The 22,891-nt window shown below is 46.0% G+C and overlaps 1 protein-coding gene across 2 annotated transcripts in view; it reads left to right on the forward strand.

Annotated features, from left to right (window-relative positions):
• Nucleotides 1–86: 86 nt before the first annotated feature.
• Nucleotides 87–22,891, forward strand: part of morc2 (MORC family CW-type zinc finger 2) — a 203,786-nt gene continuing 180,981 nt past the window's right edge. Inside the window, exon 1 of one of the 2 annotated variants that reach the window (XR_011936455.1) lies at nt 87–440. Coding sequence is in view for 1 of the 2 variants with exons in the window: in XM_072484185.1 (XP_072340286.1) it covers nt 373–440 (68 nt within the window). In the remaining variant the exon portion in view is untranslated. The remainder of the gene's footprint in view (nt 441–22,891) is intronic. The other variant, XM_072484185.1, reaches the window with a different exon arrangement.

Below are 22,891 nucleotides of genomic sequence, written 5' to 3' on the forward strand. Positions count from 1 at the left end.
AGTCGGGGTGGGTGGAGGAGGGTGACGGTGTCGCGCCTGCGCAGTCGGGCCGGGAGTGGGGGGGGGGGCTGCAGTTAGTTTTCAAAGAGAGTGTGGCGGTGATGCGGTCGACGGAGATGGAGGGAAGGCGGTGAGGTAACCGGGCCGGGCATACAAAAAAAAAATACACACCCAGGCCGGGCCCGAGGGCGAGGAAGGGCTGGAGGGGAAGTAGCGTTTTGTGTCTCTGAGGGAGGGTGGCGAAAGAAAAAACGTTAATTAATTGGTCGCGAACGGTAAATGCGGCTGGGGAATTTCTACACGGAGAGGCCCGAGTTTCGCAGCCCGAGCGAGCGAGGGAGGGGGCGGCGTTAGAAGAGAAGGGAAGGCGCCATGGCTGGTACAAATTACAATTGCCTGAACCGAGCTCAACTGACCTTCGAATATCTGCACACCAACTCGTGAGTACCAAATAGGGCGAGAAAATCGCCTCTATCGGGGCTAAGGTTTAAAGCATCACATGGATTGTGTTTTGGAAATGTGACTCAATATGATTTTTTTGGGGGGGGGGGGGGGGGGGGCAGGCATTTATATATTTTATATCTATATATTTTTTTACATTTAATGTATTCGCGATGTATGCATTTCTGTTTATGTAACTTCTAAAATCTAAAGTGTTTAATTCAATGTTTGAAATACAGTGCAAAAAGCCTTTGATTTAGCAGTAGTTGAATATGCATATTCCTGGCCTCTACTAATTTAAAATACGTACATATAATAATAGGTGTGGATCTATGGTGCCCATCTAAATAAAGATGAGTTTCTGCCCAGACAGGGTGCTGTAAGTAAGGGTGGCACGACAACAACTTGTTAATGCAGAAGCTCTTCTGACTAACCTAAAGATTGCAAAAGGTGTCGTACATCAGTACAATTTGTAATTGTGAGGTAGCCAAATAGTTATGATTAAAGAGTGCAGGCTGTTGGGTTGAATAATCGGTTTGAATCCACGTTTGATCAATCATGGCATGCAGAGATTTGATTGGATTGGATTTGTTTATTGTCACGTGTACCGAGGTACAGTGAAAAGTATTTTTCTGCGAGCAGCTCAACAGATCATTAAGTACATGAGAAGAAAAGGGAATAAAAGAAAATACATAATAGGGCAACACAACATATACAATGTAACTACAAAAGCACTGGCATCGGATGAAGCATACAGGGTGTAGTGTTAATGAAATCAGTCCATAAGAGGGTCATTTAGGAGTCTGGTGACAGTGGGAAGAAGCTGTTTTTGAGTCTGTTCGTGCGTGTTCTCAGACTTCTGTATCTCCTGCCCGATAGAAGAATTTGGAAGAGTGAGTAAGCCGGGTGGGTCTTTGAGGGAGGGACATTTTGTTTAAATGAGAGGTGATAAGAAATCAAAGCATTAAAATTGCTCATGAGGTCTCTCCCCACAAGACTATACTTTTCTGGTGTTTGCCCCATTAGTGGCAGTGTCATTCATGTTTGATGTCAGTTGTTTAGTAGCTTAAATGAATTCCTTTTGGCTACTCTTATGTAACTAATTTGTATTTTTGTCCTTTATGTGAGGTGAGCACTTTGCAGATTCTTCAGTCGAAAGAATTGGCTTGTGTTCTCCTGTATACTTTAAAATTGGGGTACAAGAGGCTAACTTGGTGATGCAGAAGATTTTTTTTCAGACCGGGGGGGGGGGGGCGCGCATTTATTTATATATTTTATATCTATATATTTTTTACATTTAATGTATTCGCGATGTATGCATTTCTGTTTATGTAACTTCTAAAATCTAAAGTGTTTAATTTGATGTTTGAAATACAGTGCAAAAAAGCCTTTGATTTAGCACTAGTTGAATATGCATATTCCTGGCCTCTACTAATTTAAAATACGTACATATAATAATAGGTGTGGATCTATTGGTGCCCATCTAAATAAAGATGAGTTTCTGCCCAGACAGGGTGCTGTAAGTAAGGTGCACGACAACAACTTGTTAACGCAGAAGCTCTTCTGACTAACCTAAAGATTGCAAAAGGTGTCGTACATCAGTACAATTTGCAATTGTGAGGTAGCCAAATAGTTATGATTAAAGAGTGCAGGCTGTTGGGTTGAATAATCGGTTTGAATCCACGTTTGATCAATCATGGCATGCAGACATTTTGTTTAAATGAGAGGTGATAAGAAATCAAAGCATTAAAATTACTCATGAGGTCTCTCTCCACAAGACTATGCTTTTCTGGTGTTTGCCCCATTAGTGGCAGTGTCATTCATGTTTGCTGTCAGTTGTTTAGTAGCTTAAATGAATTCCTTTTGGCTACTCTTATTTTATGTAACTAATTTGTATTTTTGTCCTTTGTGAGGTGAGCACTTTGCAGATTCTTCAGTCAAAAGAATTGGCTTGTGTTCTCCTTTATACTTTAGAATTGGGGTACAAGAGGCTAACTTGGTGATGCAGAAGATTTTTTTCAGACCGGGGAAGCAATGCTTGCAACTTCAAGTCCTAAAATTATTTTTAAATATATTCATTCATGGGACGTGGGCGTCGCAGGCTATGCCAGCATTTATTGCCCATCCCTAATTGCCCTTGAGGGGCAGTTAAGAGTTGCTGTGGGTCTGGAGTCGCCTATAGGCCAGACCAGGTATGAACGGCAAATTTCCTTCTCTAAAGGACATTAGTGAACCCGATGGGCTTTTACGACAATCGACAAAGGTTTCATGATCATATTAGACCTTTTAAAATTCTAGATGTTTATTGAATTCAAATTTCACCATCTGCAGTGGCTGGTTTTGAACCTGGGTCCCCAGAGCATTATGCTGTATCTCTAGTTTACTTGTCCAGTGACAACTCCCATATACCATATTTAACATTGATCATCTGTAAGGTAAACAATATAATATTCTTTGTTATTGTCATAAGTAGGCTTACATTAACACGGCAATGAAGTTACTGTGAAAATTCCCTGTTGTCACCCTCCAGTGCCTGTTCAGGTACACTGAGGGAGAATTCAGAATGTCCAAATTACCTAACAGGACCTCTTTCGGAACTTGTGGAAGGAAGCCGGAGCACCCGGAGGAAATCCACGCAGACCCGGGAGAACGTGCAGACTTGCAGACTCCACACAGACAATAACCCAAGCCGGGAATCTAACTTGGGACACTGGCGCTATGAAGCAACAGTGCTAACCACTGTGCTACCGTACTGTGCCAATGTGGAATATTCCAGAAGTAAATGAAATACTTCGACAGTTAAATCAATTGGGTAGTATGTCAGCAACGAATTACACCAACATATAAGCATTTTAAAGTGGTAAAAATATTGGGGGTGTGAACAGATCAGAGGACATTTGTTTAAAGATTGTATATTTTGGAGCAGCACGGTGGCTCAGTGGGTTAGCCCTGCTGCCTCACGGCGTTGAGGTCCCAGGTTTGATCCTGGCTCTGGGTCACTGATGTGTGGAGTTTGCACATTCTCCCCGTGTTTGCATGGGTTTCTCCCCCACAACCCAAAGATGTGCAAGGTATTGACGTGGATTGAGCACGCTAAATTGCCCCTTAATTGGAACAAAAATAATTGGGTACACTAAATTTATAAATAAAAAGATTGTATATTTTGAATAGGCATAGGTAACACAGCCACTAGGCAAGAACGGGAATGCAAATTATTTTTCCAACTCTCTGCAGCACCTGGCACACATTGAATTTGGGACGGAATGCGAGCATAAGAAACAAGAGCAGGATAGACCATACAGCCTATCAAGTCTGTTTCATCATTTCGATACAATCAATTTATGGCTTCAACGCCACATTCCCACCTGTTCCCCAATACCTTGATTTCCTGAAACACCAAAAATCTGTTTATCTCAGCCGTAAATGGAGCATCCACAACTGTCTGGGGGTCGGGATGAAGAAATCCCCCCCCCCCCCCCCCCCCCCAAAAATCAAGGGAGCCTTAGACTTGGGAATATAGATTCTCCTTCCCCGACCCCCTCGTTTTGTTTGAGACATATTTATTGGACTTCAAGGGACTGATTGCGCAGGTCATGGATCAGTCAAATTGCAACACCAGCTGCTGTAATCGTAGCTACATGTATGCCGTCTCTGCTGCCATGTGCAAACCAAATAGGTACGTGTCAAATTTAGGATTCTTCTTGAAATGTAGGGGGATGTATGTTGCGGTTCAATCATGTTTTAGGTTGGGTAAATAAACAGAAATTTTGAAGAATTGGCCAATGATAAATTGCCCTTAATGTCCAAATTGCCCTTGGTGTTGGGTGGAGGTGTTGAGTTTGGGTATGGTGCTCTTTCCAAGAGCTGGTGCAGACTCAAAGGGCCGAATGGCCTCCTTCTGCACTGTAAATTCAATGATAATCTATGATTAATCTAGGACAAAGGTTCGGCACAACATCGTGGGCCGAAGGGCCTGTTCTGTGCTGTATTTTCTATGTTCTATGTTCTATGTTCTATGGCAGTCTTACAGAACTATATTGATACGACTGTCGAATGTAGTGTATCTGGACTTCCAGAAAGCATTTGATCCGGTGCTGCATAAAAGGTTAATACACAAGGTAAGATCTCAGGGGGTTGGGGGAAATATATTAGCTTGAGTAGAGAAAGTAAAGTGGGGGTAAATGGGTCTTTTACTGGTTGACAAGCTGTAACTAGTGGTTTGCCACAGGTTCGGTCCTTGGGGGCATATATTAATGACTTGGATGCAGGGATAGAAGGTATTATCGTCAAATTTGCAGATGACACTAAAATAGGTAGGAAAGCAAGTTGCAATGAAGAAATACAACATTTACAAATGGATACAGATAGTTCAGATGAGTGGGTGAACAAATTGGTGCAAATGCGGTGAGGACACGAGGCGCTAAAAGGGGTTGAAGTGGCCTTGTCGGGACACTAGGATTGGTTTGCCTCAATGGAGGCAGAGAGTTGTCGATGGTAGCCTGAAACTTAAAGTGGCGGATCTCGAAAACCGGTCACGGCGGCTAAACCGCAGGTTGGTGGAGCTGCCAGAGGAAGCGGAGGGTTCGAAGCTGACCCAGTGTTTTTCTGAAATGTTTTCTTTTTTTCATAAATTTAGAGTAGCCAATTATTTTTCTTTTCCCATTAAGGGGCGATTTATCATGGCCAATCCACCTAACCAGCACATCTTTGGGTTGTGGGGTTGAAACCCACGCAGACACGGGGAGAATGTGCAAACTCCACACGGACAGTGACCCAGGGCCGGGATTCGAACCCCGGTCCTCAGCGCCGCAGTCCCAGTGCTAACTATTGCGCCACATGCCGCCCCTGAAATGTTTTCTAAGCTGGTGGGAGAAGATGAAATGTTCACTCGCTTTCAACACACCGTTACAAAAGGAAGGAAAGGGTCTTGGAATGGGTGAAGGGGGCTTGGAACTGGGGTGGCCATATGTTCTGAATTTATAACGTTGGAGCTGAGTTGGCGAGGAGAAGAGCTGCCAAGGCAAAAGCGGTGTTTTATAAGATGGCCGTGAGTTTTGAGTGGTGTGCCTGGCGTGCCCCCCCCCCGGACTCCACCTCTTAAAGGTGGCGTCCATTGTGGCTGGCGCGAATCTGTAGTTGTTGCAGTTGGTGGGGGCCATGATGGACACTTCGGTCAGGCCGAAGTGCTGCTATAGCTGGTTCCATGTCTGGAGGGTGGCTATTATCACAGGGCTTGTAGAGTGATTGGCTGGCGGGGATGGGAGTGTTGCTGTGGCAAGGGCCTGGAGGGATGTCCCTATGCAGGAACTCTCCTCCATCCTTACCCATTCTGTTTCCGACTTCCTTCCCCTTCCCCTCACTCTTTGTGCAGTGGCCGCCCAGTGGTAGCATTGCAGGCTTTGCAAAACGATGCAATGACTGGCTCGAGAGGGTTTGGTGGGGGATCTGTTGAATTTGGATTTGATGTATTGTCACGTGCACGTGAAAAGCATTGTTCTGCGTACAGTCCAAACAGATCATTCCAAACATGAAAAATAACATAGGACATACGATAAATAATCTTTTAGTGTCACATGTTGGCTTACGTTAACACTGCAATGGAGGAAAACCACGCAGACACGGCGTGAATGTGCAGACTCCACACAGACAATGACCCAAGCTTGATATTGAACCCGGGTCCCTGGCGCTGTGAAGCAACCGTGCTAATCACTGTGCTACCATGCGTCCAATGTACTCAAGACACAATGTAAATACATAGACACCGACATCGGATGAAGCGTACGGAGTGTAGGACTAAGTAGAGAAGATGTGTGGAGGGATCAGTTCAGTGCATAAGAGGGTCATTCAGGAGTGTGGTAACAGCGGGGAAGAAGCTGTTTTTGAACTTGTTAGTGTGTTCTCTCAGATTTTTGTATCTACTGCCTGATGCGAGAGGCTGGAAGAGAGAATAACTTGGGTGGGAGGGGTCTTTGATTATGCTGCTCGTTTTAACATTTGTGTGGGAGGCATTAAAAGCGATGATTTTGGGGGGGGGGGGGGGGGGGGGGGGGGTCATCTTGTATAAGTCACATATGGACAGGGTAAACATGCAGGAGTGTCAACAGGAAGTAGATGAAAGCAGCGGTGTAGACAAGAGTCAATGAATGGGAAGTGGTTTTGCGTGATGGACTGGGCTATGTTCATGACTCTCTGTAGCTTCTTACGGTCTTGGGCTGAGCAGTTGCCATTCCAGGCTGTGATTCAGCCAGATAGGCTGCTTTCTATGGTGCATCTGTAAAATTTGGTAAGAATCAATGTGGACATGCTGAATTTCAATAGTGTCTGAGGAAGTATAGGCGCTGTTGTGCTTTCTTGGTCGTAGTGTCGACTGGGTGCACCAGGACAGATTGTTGGTGATGTGCACGCATAGGAATTTGAGGCTGCCAATCATCTCCAACTTGGCACCATTGATGCAGACAGGAGTTTGTATAATACTTCGCTTCCTGAGGTCAATTACCAGCTCCTTAGTTTTGCTGATGTTGAGGGAGAGATTGCTTTCGTTACACCACTCCATTAGGTTCTCAATCTCCCTCCTGCACTCTGACTCATCGTTGTTCGAGGTCCGACCCACTACGGTTGTGTCATCAGCAAACTTGTAGATTGAGTTGGAGCCACATTTTGCCATACAGTCGTGTGTAGAGAGAGTCTAGTAGGGGGCTAAGTACGCAGCCTTGTGGGGCCCCGGTATTGAGGACTGTGAAAAGAGCAATATTTTTTTCCCCCACTTAAAAGGACTGGTGGCCGATGTGGTGTTCATCTGCGTGTGTGGTACCAGATCAGGTTGTGGAAGGCCTGGATGAGCCAGATGTTTCACTCCGGGCTTGACAGTAGGACACAGGAGGTGCCTATTCTGATTAGCAGGAAGATTTGTTTTCAGGCCGGAGCAGTGTACGTCGAAGGGGAGGGCTGTGGTGATGGTGAACGTGCATGCCCTGAATTGGGACAATGTCAATATGAAACTGGACACACGGCAGCTAATTTTAGGGGGAGATTTCAATTGTGTTTTGAATCCAAGGGTGGACCGCACCAGGCCCAGATCATTGGTCCCTTCGTATAAAGGGTATGGGTATGGGGAGACGGCCAGGCGACTGTTCGCTCATCAGCTAAAGCGGCAAGAGGCTGCAGATGTGGGATTTACTTTACAGGTTGGAGCTGCCAGAGGATGAGCAGGAGATGATTACGTTTTTGAGGGCCTGGAGTTCCCTCAGGTGGGGGATGAGTTGCAGGAGATATTGGATGTGTTGTTTGGGCTGGAGGTCCGCAGGGCTTTTGGGTAAGATGCAGGCAGGGAAGACGCCGGAACCTGGTGGGTCCCAGTAGAATTTTACAAAACATTCACAGACCAGTTGGCCCCATTGGTACTGGGGATGTTCAATAACTCATTGGCATGGGGTTCCCTTCCAGAAACATTGAGAGAGGCGTCCATTTCCCTCCTTCCGAAGAAGGACAAGGACCCCAAGTGTGGGTCGTACCACCCAATCTTTCTGCTTAATGTAGATGCAAATCTGTTGGCTAAAATCCTAGCACTGAGTCTGGAGCCCTGCTTTCCATAGGTAATGGGGAAAGATCAGACGGGATTTGTATGGGGCAGAAATTGCCTTCTAATGTGAGACAACTACTTAATATAGTTCTTGCACCGGAGGAGGGACCTGAACCGGAGATTATTGTCTCGACACCAAAAAGGTATTTGTCAGGGTTGAATGGAACAACTTGTTCGCGGTCCTACTGGTTCAAGGTTTGGGGTTGGTCTTGGGTTTGCATCATGCTCTGGCTAGTGAAGCGCCGGCTACTGGTGTTCGATTGAACAACGTGAATTTGATTTCATTCAGGCTGCACAGGGGGACGAGACAGGGATGCCCTATGTCCCCACTTTTGTTCGTGTTGGCGATCGAACCATTAGCGATAGCTTTGAGGGCCTTGGAGAAATGGAAGGGAATTGTGAGGGTTGGAGTAGCGCACAAGGTGTCTTTATACCCAGGCGACCTACTACTGTTCATTAGGAATCCAGAGCCAGATATGGGGGAGAGGTAATGGAAATATTGCAGGGATTCGGTTCCTTGTGAGGATATAAATCAGATGTTAGGAAGAATGAATATTTTTTGGTTAGCCCTCCGAGGTGAGATGAAGGGTTGAGGGGAGTACCTTTCCGTTTAACGGGAACCAGTTTCCGCTATTTAAAGGTTCAAATGACCCAGGACTTGATTCAACTCTGCAAACTGAATTTCTCAAGCCTGGTGAGCAGAGTCTGAGTAGACCGAGAGAGATAGGGCAGCCTTCTGCTGTCGCTGGCAGGCCGTGTTCAATTTATTAAGATGAACATTTTGCCGCAGTTTGCATTCTTATTTCAGTGCCTCCCAGTTTTTTCTGCCAATATGTTTTTCCTGAAGTGGAGCGGCTCATAATGGGCTTCATATGGGCAGGCAGAGCATCTCTGATCCGGAATTGGGTCTAACCGAGAGAGAGAGGCAGGTGGGAGGGCTGGCACTGCCAAATTTGTTACATTATTACTGGGCGGCCAATGCGGAGAAAGTGCTCGGGTGGTTTGTGGATCAGAATTTCGTTGGGTACAATTGTAGTCTGGGGCATGTAGAGGAACGGGTCTGGAGGCCCTGGTGACGGCGTCCTGCCTTTTTTGCCGGCGAAATATTCTGTGAATCCAGTGGTAGTCTCCACGTTAAATATGGCAGCAACTCAGCATTTCAAGCTGAGGGCAATGTCAAGATGGGCCCCAAACTGTAGGAATCACATTTGAGCCAGTGAGATTGGATGCTGCATTCAGGGGATAGAAAGATAAGGAGCTCTCTAGAGAGGGAGAGGGATATGTGTTTGGAGGGGTGGTTTACGAGTTTGGAGGAGTTGAAGGAGAAAGCAGAGCTTGGGAAATCGGATAGGTTCAGCTATTTTCAAGTGCTGGACTTGTAAGGTGAGCATTTTCGACTTTCCCGAAGGCATGCTGTCCAGCTTGCTCGAAACAATTCTATCATTTGCGAGGTTGGAGTGCAGCACTTCTGGGTATTAGGCGGATTATGGGAGAAGAGCAGGTTTTGGTGGATGAGGCGAGGGCCCATTTTGGAGGAGGTGTGGAGTGAGTCCCTTCTTGGGGTAAATGCTACATCATCCTGTGCTAGACCGAGCTTGATACAACTGAAGATTGTGTTTAGGACGCACCTCAACAGGGCCAGGATGAGCCGATTTTTTTTTTTTTTTTTTTTTTTTTTTTTTTTTTTTTTTTTTTTTTTTTTTTTTGTTGAGTGGATGGATAAGTGCGAAAGGGCCTGCTCACCATATGCACATGTTCTGGTCCTGTCCCAAATTCGTGGGCTATTGGAGGTCCTTTTTCCGCCCAATATCTGCAATCCTGAATCTTAACATGGAGCCTTGTCTGTTAGTCGCTATGTTTGGTGTGTTGGACCAACCAGAGCTGTGGGCAGTGGCGGCAAATGCCCTTGCATTTGCATCGCTGTTGGCATGGCAACGAATACTGCTGAGCTGGAGACGCCAAGCTTAGCTGGGTGATTTTTCTTTTTTTGATTTTGATTTTTTAAAATTTAGAGTACCCAATTCATGTTTTCCAATTAAGGGACAATTTAGCGTGGCCAATTCACCTACCCTGCACATCTTTGGCGAGACCCATGCAAACACGGGGAGAATGTTCAAACTCCACACGGACAGTGACCCAGAGCCGGGATCGAACCAGGGACCTCGGCGCCGTGAGGCAGCAATGCTAACCACTGCACCACCGTGCTGCCCTTGTGGTTGGGTGATTTAATGGAATTATTGTACCTCGAAGGTCATGGTCACAATAAGATGGTCGATTGACAAGTTCGATCATTAATGGCGGCCGTTCATTTTGCGCTTGATTTGGTCACTGTTAGATGCGGGGGGGGGGGGGTGGGGAAGGGGAGGTTGATTGGAATAGTGATTACTCTGGGCAGTATTATGGTTGTTGGTGTTCCTGTTACTGTTGTCGCTTATTTTTTCTACATTATGTTGGTATTGTACTGTGTAATTGTTTCTCCTTTGATATGATACGTTAAAAGTTAACTTAAGAGTGAGGTTATCCATTTTGGTCAGAGGGATATAAAGACAACTTATTATCTAAATGGAGAGAAACGTCACAATGCTTCGGTGCAGGGAGATCTGTGTTCTCGAGCATGAATCGCAGAAAATTAGTATGCAGTGGCAGCAGGTAATAAGGAAGGCAAATGGAATTTTGGCTTTCATTGCTAATGGAATAGAGTATAAAAGTAGGGAGGTGCTGTTGAACTGTATGGGGCATTGGCGAGATTGCATCTGGATTACTGCGTATAGTTTTGGCCCCTTTACTTGAGAAAGGAGGTAAGTGCATTAGAGGCAGTTCAGAGAAGGTTCACTAGATTGATTCCATGAATGAAGGACTTGTCTTATGAAGAGAGATTGAGCAGTTAATACTCACTGGATACTCGCTGGAGCCTAGATGAATGAGAGAAGATCTAATTAAGATGTATAAAGGGGATTGACAGGGTAGAGGTAGAGTGGATGCTTCCTCCTGTTGGACATTCCAGAACGAGAGGCCATAGTTTTAGGCTAAAGGGAGGCAGATTTAAAACAAATGAAGAGCAATTACTTCACTCAAAGGGTCGTGAATCTGTGGAATTCTTAACCCTAGAGTGCAGTGGACGCCAGAACATTGAACAGATTTAAAAAAAAATGAACTTTAGAGTACCCAATTCCTTTTTTTTTCTCCAATTAAGGGGCAAACTAGCATGGCCAATCCACCTACCCTGTACATCTTTGGGTTGTGGGGTGAGACCCACGCAGACACGGGAGAATGTGCAAATTCCACAGACAGTGGACTGGGATCAAACCTGGGTCCTTGGTGCCGTGAGTCAGCAGTGCTAACCATTGTGCCACCATGCCGTCCTAACACTAAGCATATTTGAGGAGATAGATATTTAGTAGCAGGGTGAAGGTTATGAGACATGGGCAGGAAGGTGATGATGCTGAGGTTAGAGCAGTCATGATCATATTGAATGGTGGAGCAGGCATGAGTAGCTGAGTTACCTACTCCTGCTCCTTGTTCTTATGAGACACTGAACTCCCTCTGGGTGAAGATTACTCCATCTATTCATTGCTTTGGAGACTAATTAATGATTGGTGCCAGGCATCTGAAGCCAATTTTTCTTATACACACAGGGGACCGTTGTAATTGTTCTAAAAGAATAGATCATCCAGGAGAGATGATTGTTGAGTGACTTAAGTTATAAGCCTTTATTACATCATTCTTGATCGTTTACCCTTTCGCCCATCTCTCTGCTTGAGCAGAATTGTTTCTTACCCAGCTATTTTCATTATGAGGATACCCGATGAAGTGCAGGTAATCAAGTATATATTTGCAGGGACAAGGGTACATAGTTGTCACTAGTGGTGCGTCATTGATCAGAATTATAGGGTGGAAAGTTGAGATTGATGGATTCATGTCAAGAGATGATGAATATTTGTAATTCAAGTAGTTTTCTGATAGATACCAGTAAATGCTGATAGTAGACCATTTTTTGCAGGACAGTAACTGATTCATTACACGAGGGAGGATCTTTTTGTGCCAAGATGCATTCGTTGGGCTTTGATATCACATTGAAGAAACCTCTGCTTTGAACTTTTTGTCAGCAGTTTGTTTCTGACATATGCATATGTGTAATAAGGTACAGTAAGTACCTTTTTAAATTTCTATTTTGTTGGCAGCCCATTAATTTTTATTGTAGTGTTCAGACTTTTGCCAACTTATTTGTTCTGTTACCAGGTAGTTCTTTACTTTGCCATTGCGACTGGGGAGTGGAGTAATTGGTAAGTTCTATTGAATGTTAGGCCAGATAGTAGAGCTGAGTCTAATGGATCCTCATGCGGCTGACTGTTACCTTATAGTTTGAAGCTGTGTGGGACCTAATCAAATGTAGAATAACCAATAAAAAAATCCTGTTGAGGGCAAAGATAAATGCATCGGAGGTAAAGAGCAGGGGATCCACGTGAGGGGTTGTACAGAATTTCAGGGAATCATGTTAAGGTGGTAATCAAGCTACATGGAACTTGGTAGTGCCAGGAACCACTAATGGTGTAAATTAAATGTATTCTGTTGGAAGGCTTGGTACCAAATGCATTGATATTCTGAACAAGAAAGGTACAAATTTCACAAGCATGTCAGCATTTAAGGAAAGGAAGGGTGTGTTTTAAAAAAAAAAAAATCTTTTTTGTTATATTAAATGCTCTGCTGCTTGGAAAAGAATAACTTGCACTTTAATGTTGAAATGCTAGGTTTACAGCAAGTGTTGCATTTCAGAATATTGATGCTTATATTTTGGCTTTTAATTACTGAAGTTAAATAGTGAAATTTTTACACCAGGATGCTAACTCTTTTTCCCGAGATGGCCTACTGAGTATTCCAGTTGTTGCCTCTTAAGCTTGCATCCATCTCTTTCAAAACTCGAAATCTTGTGGAGGATTTAATCATTCCCGCTGTACCAACGTGACTGGTGTGTTATCACTTCATGTCTTTGGTGACACAAAGTTGCATGAATTGTTCACTCCTGGCTACTCCTCAGAAGTTGTTGGGGCCACTTCATTAAGTTGGTTCCATGTTGTGAGGGAACAATTGTGTTTTAGGCCAGATTGGGTAGGGACAAATTAACTAACAGGGTTCAGCAAATTTTATTGGTGCAAGACCATGCATCAGGTTTCATTGTATTTAGATTTTTAACTTATCTTAGTGAGATTTGAATTTGAGATTTCTTTTTAAAAAAACATTCTTATTAAGAATTTTCTTTAAATGATACACCATCACAGCCACTTTCAAACAACAATTACAATATTTCAACTAACCCCCCTAAACCAAACTTAAAATGAACAAAAAACAGTTGTCCCCCCCCCCCCCCCCACGCACGCACACATCGGACGTTGACCATGTCCCTGAAGTGATAAATGAATGCTGCCACTTCAGACAGAACCCTTCCATCGATCCTCTCAGGTTATACTTAATTTTTTCAAAATGTAAGAACTCCATCAGGTCACTTAACCACACAGCAGCACTGGGCAGAACTGAAGACGTCCATCCAAATAGCAGCCGCCTTTGGGCTATTAGCGAGGCGAAGACCAGAGCATCTGCCTTCTACCCCGTCTGCAGCTCTGATAAGTCTGAAACCCCAAATATATCCACCAAAAGGCAAGGCTCCCACCCCAAGAATTCCCGACATGTTGCTGAAGAACGAGACCCAAAGATCATAAGCTTAGAAGACCAGAACATGTGCTTATGGTGCACTGGACCCCAAGTCATCGCCTGCACCTACTTCCAAGATGAACCTACTCACCCATGCTCTGGTCTCCATATCCCAGACAATGGGTCCAAGGCCGCCGATACAAAACAATGATTCTGACAGATTGTGCCGCACAATGACATCGCACCCAGCCTAAAATGCTGCTAAAACTGTCTCTATATTCTCAAGATTACCATCACCACCGGACTGGAAACCATTTAGCAGGGGGGATTGGAAGAGGAGCCGTAACCAAGGCGCTCAAGCTGAGTCTCTGAGGGTACCTCTCTTCATCCGCCCCTATACAGACTCTGTCCCCCTGTACCTTCACCACCCCCCTGGCAAAGCCAGATCCCCTGACTGCTGATCCCTTTACAAAAACACCTTGCGAGTCTGTGGGGTCTCAGCCACCCAAATAAAAGAAGATACCATTTTACCGACTTTCACAAAGAAAGATTTAGGGAGAGAATTTGGAAGGCATGAAACAAAAATTGAAACCGTGGGAGGGAAGATATTCATTTTTACTGACTGAATCCTATCCACCAGATGTGCCATGGAGAGCATCCTAACCGGCTGCATCACAGCTTGGTATGGCAACTGGTCGGCCCAAGATCGCAAGAGCCTGCAGTGTGGTGAACTCAGCCCAACACATTACACGAGCTTGCCACTCTCATATTGATTCTGTCTACACCTCTAGAAGGCAGACAGCATTATCAGAGACCCTTCCCACCCAGGCTTTGCCTTCTTCCAGACCCTTCCATCAGGCAGACGGAATAGTAAGAACACTATTCATGACGCCCTATGCTGCTCTTGCTCATGTATTTGCTTTGTTTGGCCCTTGTTCTGCACTGTAACCAATCACTGTTTGTCGATGTACCACTTCTCAATGTACTTTGTCGATTATTCTTTTTATCATAGATTATAATAGAATTTACAGTGCAGAAGGAGGCCATTCGGCCCATCGAGTCTGCACCAGTTCTTGGAAAGAGCACCCTACCCAAGTTCAGCACCTCCACCCTATCCCCATAACCCAGTAACCCCACCCAACACTAAGGGCAATTTTGGACACTAAGGGCAATTTATCATGACCAATCCACCTAACCTGCACATCTTTGGACTGTGGGAGGAAACCGGAGCACCCGGAGGAAACCCACGCACACACAGGCAGGATGTGCAGATTCCGCACAGACAGTGACCCAAGCCGGAATCGAACCTGGGACCCTTGAGCTGTGAAGCAATTGTGCTATCCACAATGCTACCGTGCTGCCCGGCTATGTACGTACTGTGTACGTTCCCCTGGCCCCAGAAAAATACTTTTCACTGTACTTTGGTATATGCGACAATAAATTAAATCAATCAATCAAGTGGGGGGATATGGAGGGGGCAGAAGGGGGAACCAAACCCATGGGGTGGGGGGGGGGGGGACACAAAACAATAAGGAGGTGGGGAAGGGCTCTGGACTGGCTTCAGCAGGTCGACATCGGAAACATGGGACACAATGGCATCGTAAGCAGCCACTGAACAAAGGGAAACCCCGGAGTGCAGGGGCTCACCCACGTGGCATGTATGAGGAAATGAACAGAAAGGCATGGTACTAAAGCATGATGTTAGGCCAAGTTAGGAGTAAAATCTTACTGCAGTAGAATAAGGAGTAAGGTTAGCGGACTTTGTAAAGATCTCTCGCTTATAATGTAGCCATGTAAAATGGCTGACTCCCGATTAGAATGGCCAAACCCCGATTTAAAATGGCGAACGGAAGAGGCTGATGGGAAAATCAGCCAACAGGACTCAAACAGACAGCTGCAGGTAAAACAGTGTATTCGCCTCTGGAGAAGCCAGACCAAACCAATACCTGCAGCCATCAACATAACAACACCCCAGCCATCTGCATATTATGCAGCAATCCCCGGGAACAATTGATACAAAATAGACACACAAAGCCGACCCAGACCTTTCGGCGCCAGCCTCGGCGCCAGCAGGAGCTGACACAAAGAAAGGTAAATGACCACCCCTCGATCAAGGAATCGCTCCAGTATTGGAGAATATCGAACCAAGTGGTTGGGACCAAGTCCGATCACTTGGAACCAGGTACAAGGTCCGCCCCGAGAGGCGGGAAGCCCCTGGGGGCTATAAGAATAGGGGCCAAGTTCAAATCGACCCTTCTTCTCCTCTCCGCACCCTTCGAGGCCCTTCTGCAAGAGAACGTAAGTTTTACTCCAACGATCGCTACCAGATAGACACTCCTGACTATCGACCTGTACCAGCTTTTGAATCCCGCAGGCTCAGAACCCATTCGAAAGGCCATTTGTTTCCCTGACCTGGTGGGCCATTTCCAAAGTTAAGTATTGGCCTGTTAGTTGTAGGAAGTAGCCTAGAAGTAGAATTAATGTATAAGTATTAATTGCTGTATATAATAAATGAGCGTTGATTTAACTCTTACTAAGCGGTGTGTTGGATTATTAATCATTACTCGGACTTGAACCCCATGGCGGTATCAGAAAGATACCTGGCAACTCGAGCAAAGGTGACAGAATTAGAGCAAATAAACTAAGGCTAAATAAAACGAGCAACAATGCTGGGGAAAATGTGCAGCCTGCAAGTGGGATTCAAGGCATGATGAGGGGGATGGGTAGTCACTAAGTCGGCCTGTTGGAGAAGATACTGGTAAAAGGGGCCTCAGGGTTAAGGAATGTGGGATGAGCCTATTGAGATCGGTAACTGCAAAGATCACCTTATATGGCCAGGTCAAGGAATGTGGGGAAAACCTATGAAAAGTTTATATTTGCCACAGTTACCTTATTTGGTCGTGTGTATGTGAAACCTGATGCTACATGAATGTATATGAAAACGGGATGCTTTGTCCCTTTGTCTTCGCTTGCTCTGGGAATCTCAGGAAGCCTGGTTGTCTCCTGTTATCAGAGTGAGTCTAGCTTGCAAGCTGCTTGGAATAAAATAGATTTTTATCTGCAAATCCGACTTGGTATATTTACTGAGACCAGACTGAGGGAAACCCCCCAAAATCTCATGTACACAGTTGACGGCCATGTTGGGTGGTCCCTGGACATACGGACCCCGGAGCGCAGGGACCAAGCCTCATGGTGAGAACGGTGACCATGCCCATTTTGGATGTCCCCCTAACAAAGGGAAACCTCGGAGGCAGGGGCGCATCCACAAGGTAAGTATGGTTGATCCCGCAGGAAGGGAGTGGGACCCTCCCCCCAAACCAGGATAGTCATCTGGAACATCAGGGAACTTAACAGCCCAGTGAAAAAATCCATAGTCTTCGGCTGCCTGAAAGGCATGAAAGCTCACATAGTCTTCCTCCAAGAGATGCACCCGAGGGAAAACAGACTGCGGGTAAGGAAGGGCTGGGTGGGACAGACATACCATTCCTGCTTTGGGACGAGAGCCATGGGGGGTAGCAATTTTGATGAGCAAGAGGACGGTGTTCACGGCGACAAAGACATAAGACGGCAACGGACCAAGGTCGGTAGGTCATGGTCAACCATGTCCTGGACAGGGCACCGGTAGTCGTTGTCACCGTATATGCACCCGAGTGGGACAACACAGAATTTATTATAAAGACCATGGCGGCAATCCCCGACATAGACACGCACAGACTGATCATGGGTGGGTCATCAATTGTGTACAGGAGCCACTGATAGACCGGTCAAACCCCAGAACGGAGAAAATGGCAGGCATGGCTACGGAACTGGGAACGTTCATGGAGTAGGTGTGGGCAGTGGGCCAATGGCAGTTCATGCACCCGGGTGAGAAGAAATTCGCCAGTACATAAGATCTACACCAGCATTAACTTCTTTGTGTGAGGAAATCGATGCTTCCAGAATAGTAAGAACGGAATACTCCGCGATTTTAATCTCCCAGCACGCTCCACATTACGTGGATATGAGGTTGGAGACAGGCCGTGCCCAAGTCCCCACATGGAGGTTGGACATGACCCTCTTGGCCGACAAGTTCTTCTGCCAGAAAATATCACTGGCCATAAGCGAGTATGTCACTAACAACCGGAACAGGGAGGTCTCACCTTCCACGTTCTGGGAAGCACTGAAGACATGACTAGAGGAGAAATAATTGCCTGTGAGGTTAGGCAGCGACTGATCGACTCCATCCTGGAGGTCGACAGAGGTTACTCCGAGGCCCTGACTGTAGAGCTTCTGGCGGAGAGGAACAAGCTACAAATGGACTTTAACCTGCTATCCACTAGGAAAGCAGTGTGCCAACTCTGCCAGACACGGAGGACCTTTAACGAGCACAGAGAGAAGGCTAGCTGCCTGCTGGCTCACCAGCTGAGAAAGTAGACCGCCAGGAGGGAAATAGTCCAGGTAAAGGATAGCAGAGGCAGACTGGTAGCCGAACCAAAGCGGTCAATGAAACTGGCGAGGCCTTCTACCGGGGACTTTATATCTCCGAGCCCCTTCTCCGGGACCTGGGGGTGAAAAACGTTTTTTTCGATGGACTGGACATGGCAGTTGTGGGGAACGATAAACAGGGGAGTTGGAAGAACCACCAGGACTGGAAGAAGTCACGGAGAGTATCACCTACATGCAGGTGGGCAAGGCATCGGTACCCAACGATTCGCGGCAGACTTCCAGAAAATATTTGTGACAGAACTAGCCCTTCACCTGCGGAAAATATTTGTAGACTCTCTGCTCAATGTGGACGCTGAAATACTCTCAAAAGTCCTGGCAAAACAATTGGAGAACTGTGTACCAGAGGTATTCGCAGAAGAACAGACTGGCTTTGTTAAGGGTAGACAGCTAATCGGGTGTCTGCTGAACGTGATAATGACTCCATCCGGGGAGAGAACACCAGAGGTGATAGTCTCCCCGGACGCAGAAAAGCCCTTCGACAGAGTCGAGTGGTAATACCTCACTGAGGTACTAGAGTGGTTTGGACTGGGGACAGGGTTCACCTCAAGGGTGAAACCCATGTACAACGCCCCCTAGATGAGCGTGCGGACCAACACTACAAGCTCTGAATGCTTCCAGCTCACCGGGGCACAAGGCAGGGATGTCCGCTGTCTCCGCTCCTGTTCGTCCAGGCCATTGAACCGCTAACTATCACCCTGAGAGAGGCAAGAAGCTGGAAGGGAATCTGAAGGGGGGGGGGCGGGGGGGCAGAGAGCAGACTCTCATTCTATGCGGATGACCTGCTCCTCTACATCTCGGACCCGCAAAGCGGCATGAAGGAAATCATGAAGCTCCTGGGAGAGTTTGGAGAGTTCTTGGGCTACAAACGCAACCTGGGCAAAAGCAATGTTTTTCCAGGTGAACCCGAGAGGGGGAGGGGCAGAAATGGAAGGTCTACCATTTAAAATAGCCCGAAACACATTCTGCTACCTGGGGATCCAGATTTCTCACGACTGGACACAGGTCCACAAAGTCAAAAAGGACCGACAGATGAAATGTACACCCTACCTTTTCTCAGGCGGGGAGAGTGCATTCGATCAAGATGAATGCACTGCCCAGGTTTCTCTTCCATACCAATCTACATCTCCAAGGCCTTTTTCCGTTCAATAGATAAGATGATTATGGCGTTTTTCAGTGTGTGTGTGTGTGTTTGGGGTGGGGGGAGAGAGGAGAAGGATTCTCAATACTAGTACAAAGGAGAGGGATGGGGGAGGGGGGGATGCCTGGCCCTCCCCTCCCGAATTTTCAATACCACCACTGGGCAGCCGCAGCGGAAAGAATGAGGGGATGGGTAAAGTACCCAAACACAGCAATGGGCGAGGATGGAGGAATCCTCATGTACAGCGATGACCCTCCGGGCCCTTGCAGTGCTCTCATCCCGCCAGCAAAACATTCCACAAGCCCAGTGGTGGTAGCGTCCCTAAGAACATGTAACCAGAGAAGGCAGCATTTCAGGCTGATGAATGTGTCCATCATGACCCCCATCTGCGGCAACCATAGGTTTGCACCAGCCATGCTTGACGCCACCTTCCAGAGGTGGAGACAGGACGGGGGGGACGACACACTGACGGTTAGGCACATTTACACAGGTGACAGACTAACCGCCTTAGAGGAACTGATGGAAGGACTGGACCTACCAAATGGGAATGAACTCCGACATTTACAGGTCAAAAACTTTCTCTGCAAGGAGATGGCGACATATCCACGAACCCCGAAAAGCACAAAGCTAGAAGAGTTTGAAAACATTTTTCAATAGTATCCAATCCCCTTTTTTTCCATGATGTGGAGATGCCGGCGTTGGACTGGGGTGAGCTTGGTAAGAAGTTTTACAACACCAGGTTAAAGTCCAACAGGTTTGTTTCGATGTCACTAGCTTTCGGAGCGCTGCTCCTTCCTCAGGTGAATGAAGAGGTCTGTTCCAGAAACACATATATAGAGAAATTCAAAGATGCCAAACAATGCTAGGAATGCGAGCATTAGCAGGTGATTAAACCTTTACAGATCCAGAGATGGGGTAACCCCAGGTTAAAGAGGTGTGAATTGTGTCAAGCCAGGACAGTTGGTAGGATTTCGCAGGCCAGATAGTGGGGGATGAATGTAATGCGACATGAATCCCAGGTCCCGGTTGAGGCCGCACTCGTGTGCGGAACTTGGCTATAAGCTTCTGCTCGGCGATTCTGCGTTGTCGTGCGTCCTGAAGGCCGCCTTGGAGAACGCTTACCCGGAGATCAGAGGCTGAATGCCCTTGACTGCTGAAGTGTTCCCCGACTGGAAGGGAACATTCCTGCCTGGTGATTGTCGCATGATGTCCGTTCATTCGTTGTCGCAGCGTTTTCCAGTTAAGGGACAATTTAGCGTGGCCAATCCACCTATCCTGCACATCTGAGGGGGAGGCAGCACAAAGGAAATTAATTTGTACAGTGTAACTGGCAAAGTCACCCGTACTACTTGTATAGTCTACTATATGTAAAAACCTCACTGAAATATATTTCAAAATAACTAAAGGGGGTGCATTGGGGTTTTGGGGGGTTATTTCCAATGTTGGGCTTTTGCAAATTGTATCTGGTCTGCACAGACTGGTTTATTTTGTATTGTACAAAATGAAAACCCTCTTGGGGCGGGGGGGGGGGGGAAATCCCCAAAAATTGTAATAAGCATTATCTATTTTTAATAACTTGTTTAGTGTCAAGTTGTATTCATCAAATAAACCACAATATAACTTGTCTTAATGGAAGTCTTTGTAATCTCAGTTTGCACCTAACACAACAATGTGTCGATTTTATTGTCTTTAATCATATCATTTTACTTCCATATGGAAAGTGTTGTTCCAGCCCGAGAAGCACTTTTATAAGTTGCTTTGCAATATTCTGGTCGTGTTGGTATAATTTCAGCTGCCAGTATGATTTTATTTTTTGAAGAAGTTCTTAATATGTTGGACCTGTGAATGGCTGCAAACAGACAAGAAATTATATGCATTTGACTTTTGTTTTGGTTGTTTCTCTTTCTTGATGGCTGGTGCAGATCGGTGTAGACTTGCAATAGGGGAAATTGATCTGCATTCGTGTCATAAACTCAGATTGATCTGCATTGGTGCCATAAGCTCAGCAAGCACAGCGGAGGGGCAGCATTTACTGTTTTCAATCGTTCACCGAATGTGGGTGCCATTGGCAGGTATGGCCCACTCCTAAAACCCTTGAGAAGGTGGTGGGTGCGCCTTCTGTTTGAAATGGCATCATTTATTTAGGCTCAAACAAAAGCCTCCTCCGTGCACCTGCAAACAGCACTTAAACTACTTAAATACATTTATATCACTCCACCAAAACTGATGGCATGTTCCATGTTTTCACAATTCAAAACCCAGTTATTCCTATCCTAAGAGTCCCTACGTACTAAAGGACTACTTCTTGATAAAATTAAAACTATGTTTGCAGCTGAAGTTATACCTACACGTCCAGAATATTGGAAAGCAATTTTACGAAGTGACATCACAGCGCCAGGATCCCAGGTTTAATTCCCAGCTGGGTCACCGTCTGCGGAGTCTGCACGTTCTCCCATATCTGCGTGTGTTTCCTCCGGGTGCTCCGGTTTCCCCCCACAAGTCCCGAAAGACGTGCTGTTAGGTAATTTGGATATTCTGAATTCTCCCTCAGTGTACCCAAACAGGCGCCAGCGTGTGGTGACTTGGGACTTTTCACAGTAACTTCATTGCAATGTAAGCCTACTTGTGACAGTGAAGATTATTATCATTATAAGGATGCCCAGAAATAAGGAAAGCAAGAAGGATTTGAGCGGTAGTTTGTCTTCAGACTCCGAGACGTCGCAGGACTCGATGAATAGTAAGATGGAGGGGGTGGGGGTCTCCACCCCTACCAACCATAGCACTGATGGCTGACGATCTTGGCTGCATATACATAGCCAGAGTCTGGTGATAAACCTAAAAAGATGTATCGATGAGGTTCTGGCCCACATCAATTTGAAGTTGGAAAAAATGAACAAAACAGTCGGGCCGCATGGTGCCACACTGAAAGTAATTGAAAAAGCCCCAACTGATTATAGCGATCGGATCACTTCTCTGGAAGCCGACCTAACCTCCGTGGCTGAGAGCAAAAAATTCGAAAGGCCAAATATGAGATCTTGAAAACTGATCAAGAAGACAAAACATCTGTGTTGTGGGATTGCTGGAAGAACTAGAGGACTGCACCCCAACTGATTGCAGGTATGTTGTATCAGATTGTGGATGAGGGTGTGTTCGCATCCTTCCCGGCGTTAGACTGGCACATTGCTCTCTGCGGCCGAAACCTCGAGCTGGAGAACCACCGTGTGCGGTCATCATTCGTTTTCGTACCTTCAAAAAAAGGAACAGGTCCTTCGCTGGGCTAGAGAGCATCGGGATATAAGGTGGGAGGGCCACTCCATCCGACATTATCAGAATCTGAGTGCAACCTGGTAAAAAGTGCCTTCAACGGGATGAAATCCATCTTCTTACAAAAAGGAGTCCGATTTTACATTATCTACCCAGCTTCTCCTTCAAGTGACTATTGGGGAGAAAGACCAACCTTTTGATTCGCCAGAGGAAGTAAACTCCTTTGTTCAAAAACTTAATTTGAACTCTGTTCAATGCTCATGCTTATTCTATTGTGTGAACCAGTGACAGGGTGTTTCATATTTCTCAGTTGTTGGGTTTTATGTTTGATTGTTGTT

Source organism: Scyliorhinus torazame, chromosome 1 (genome assembly GCF_047496885.1).
Source record: "Scyliorhinus torazame isolate Kashiwa2021f chromosome 1, sScyTor2.1, whole genome shotgun sequence".
Taxonomy (NCBI): domain Eukaryota; kingdom Metazoa; phylum Chordata; class Chondrichthyes; order Carcharhiniformes; family Scyliorhinidae; genus Scyliorhinus; species Scyliorhinus torazame.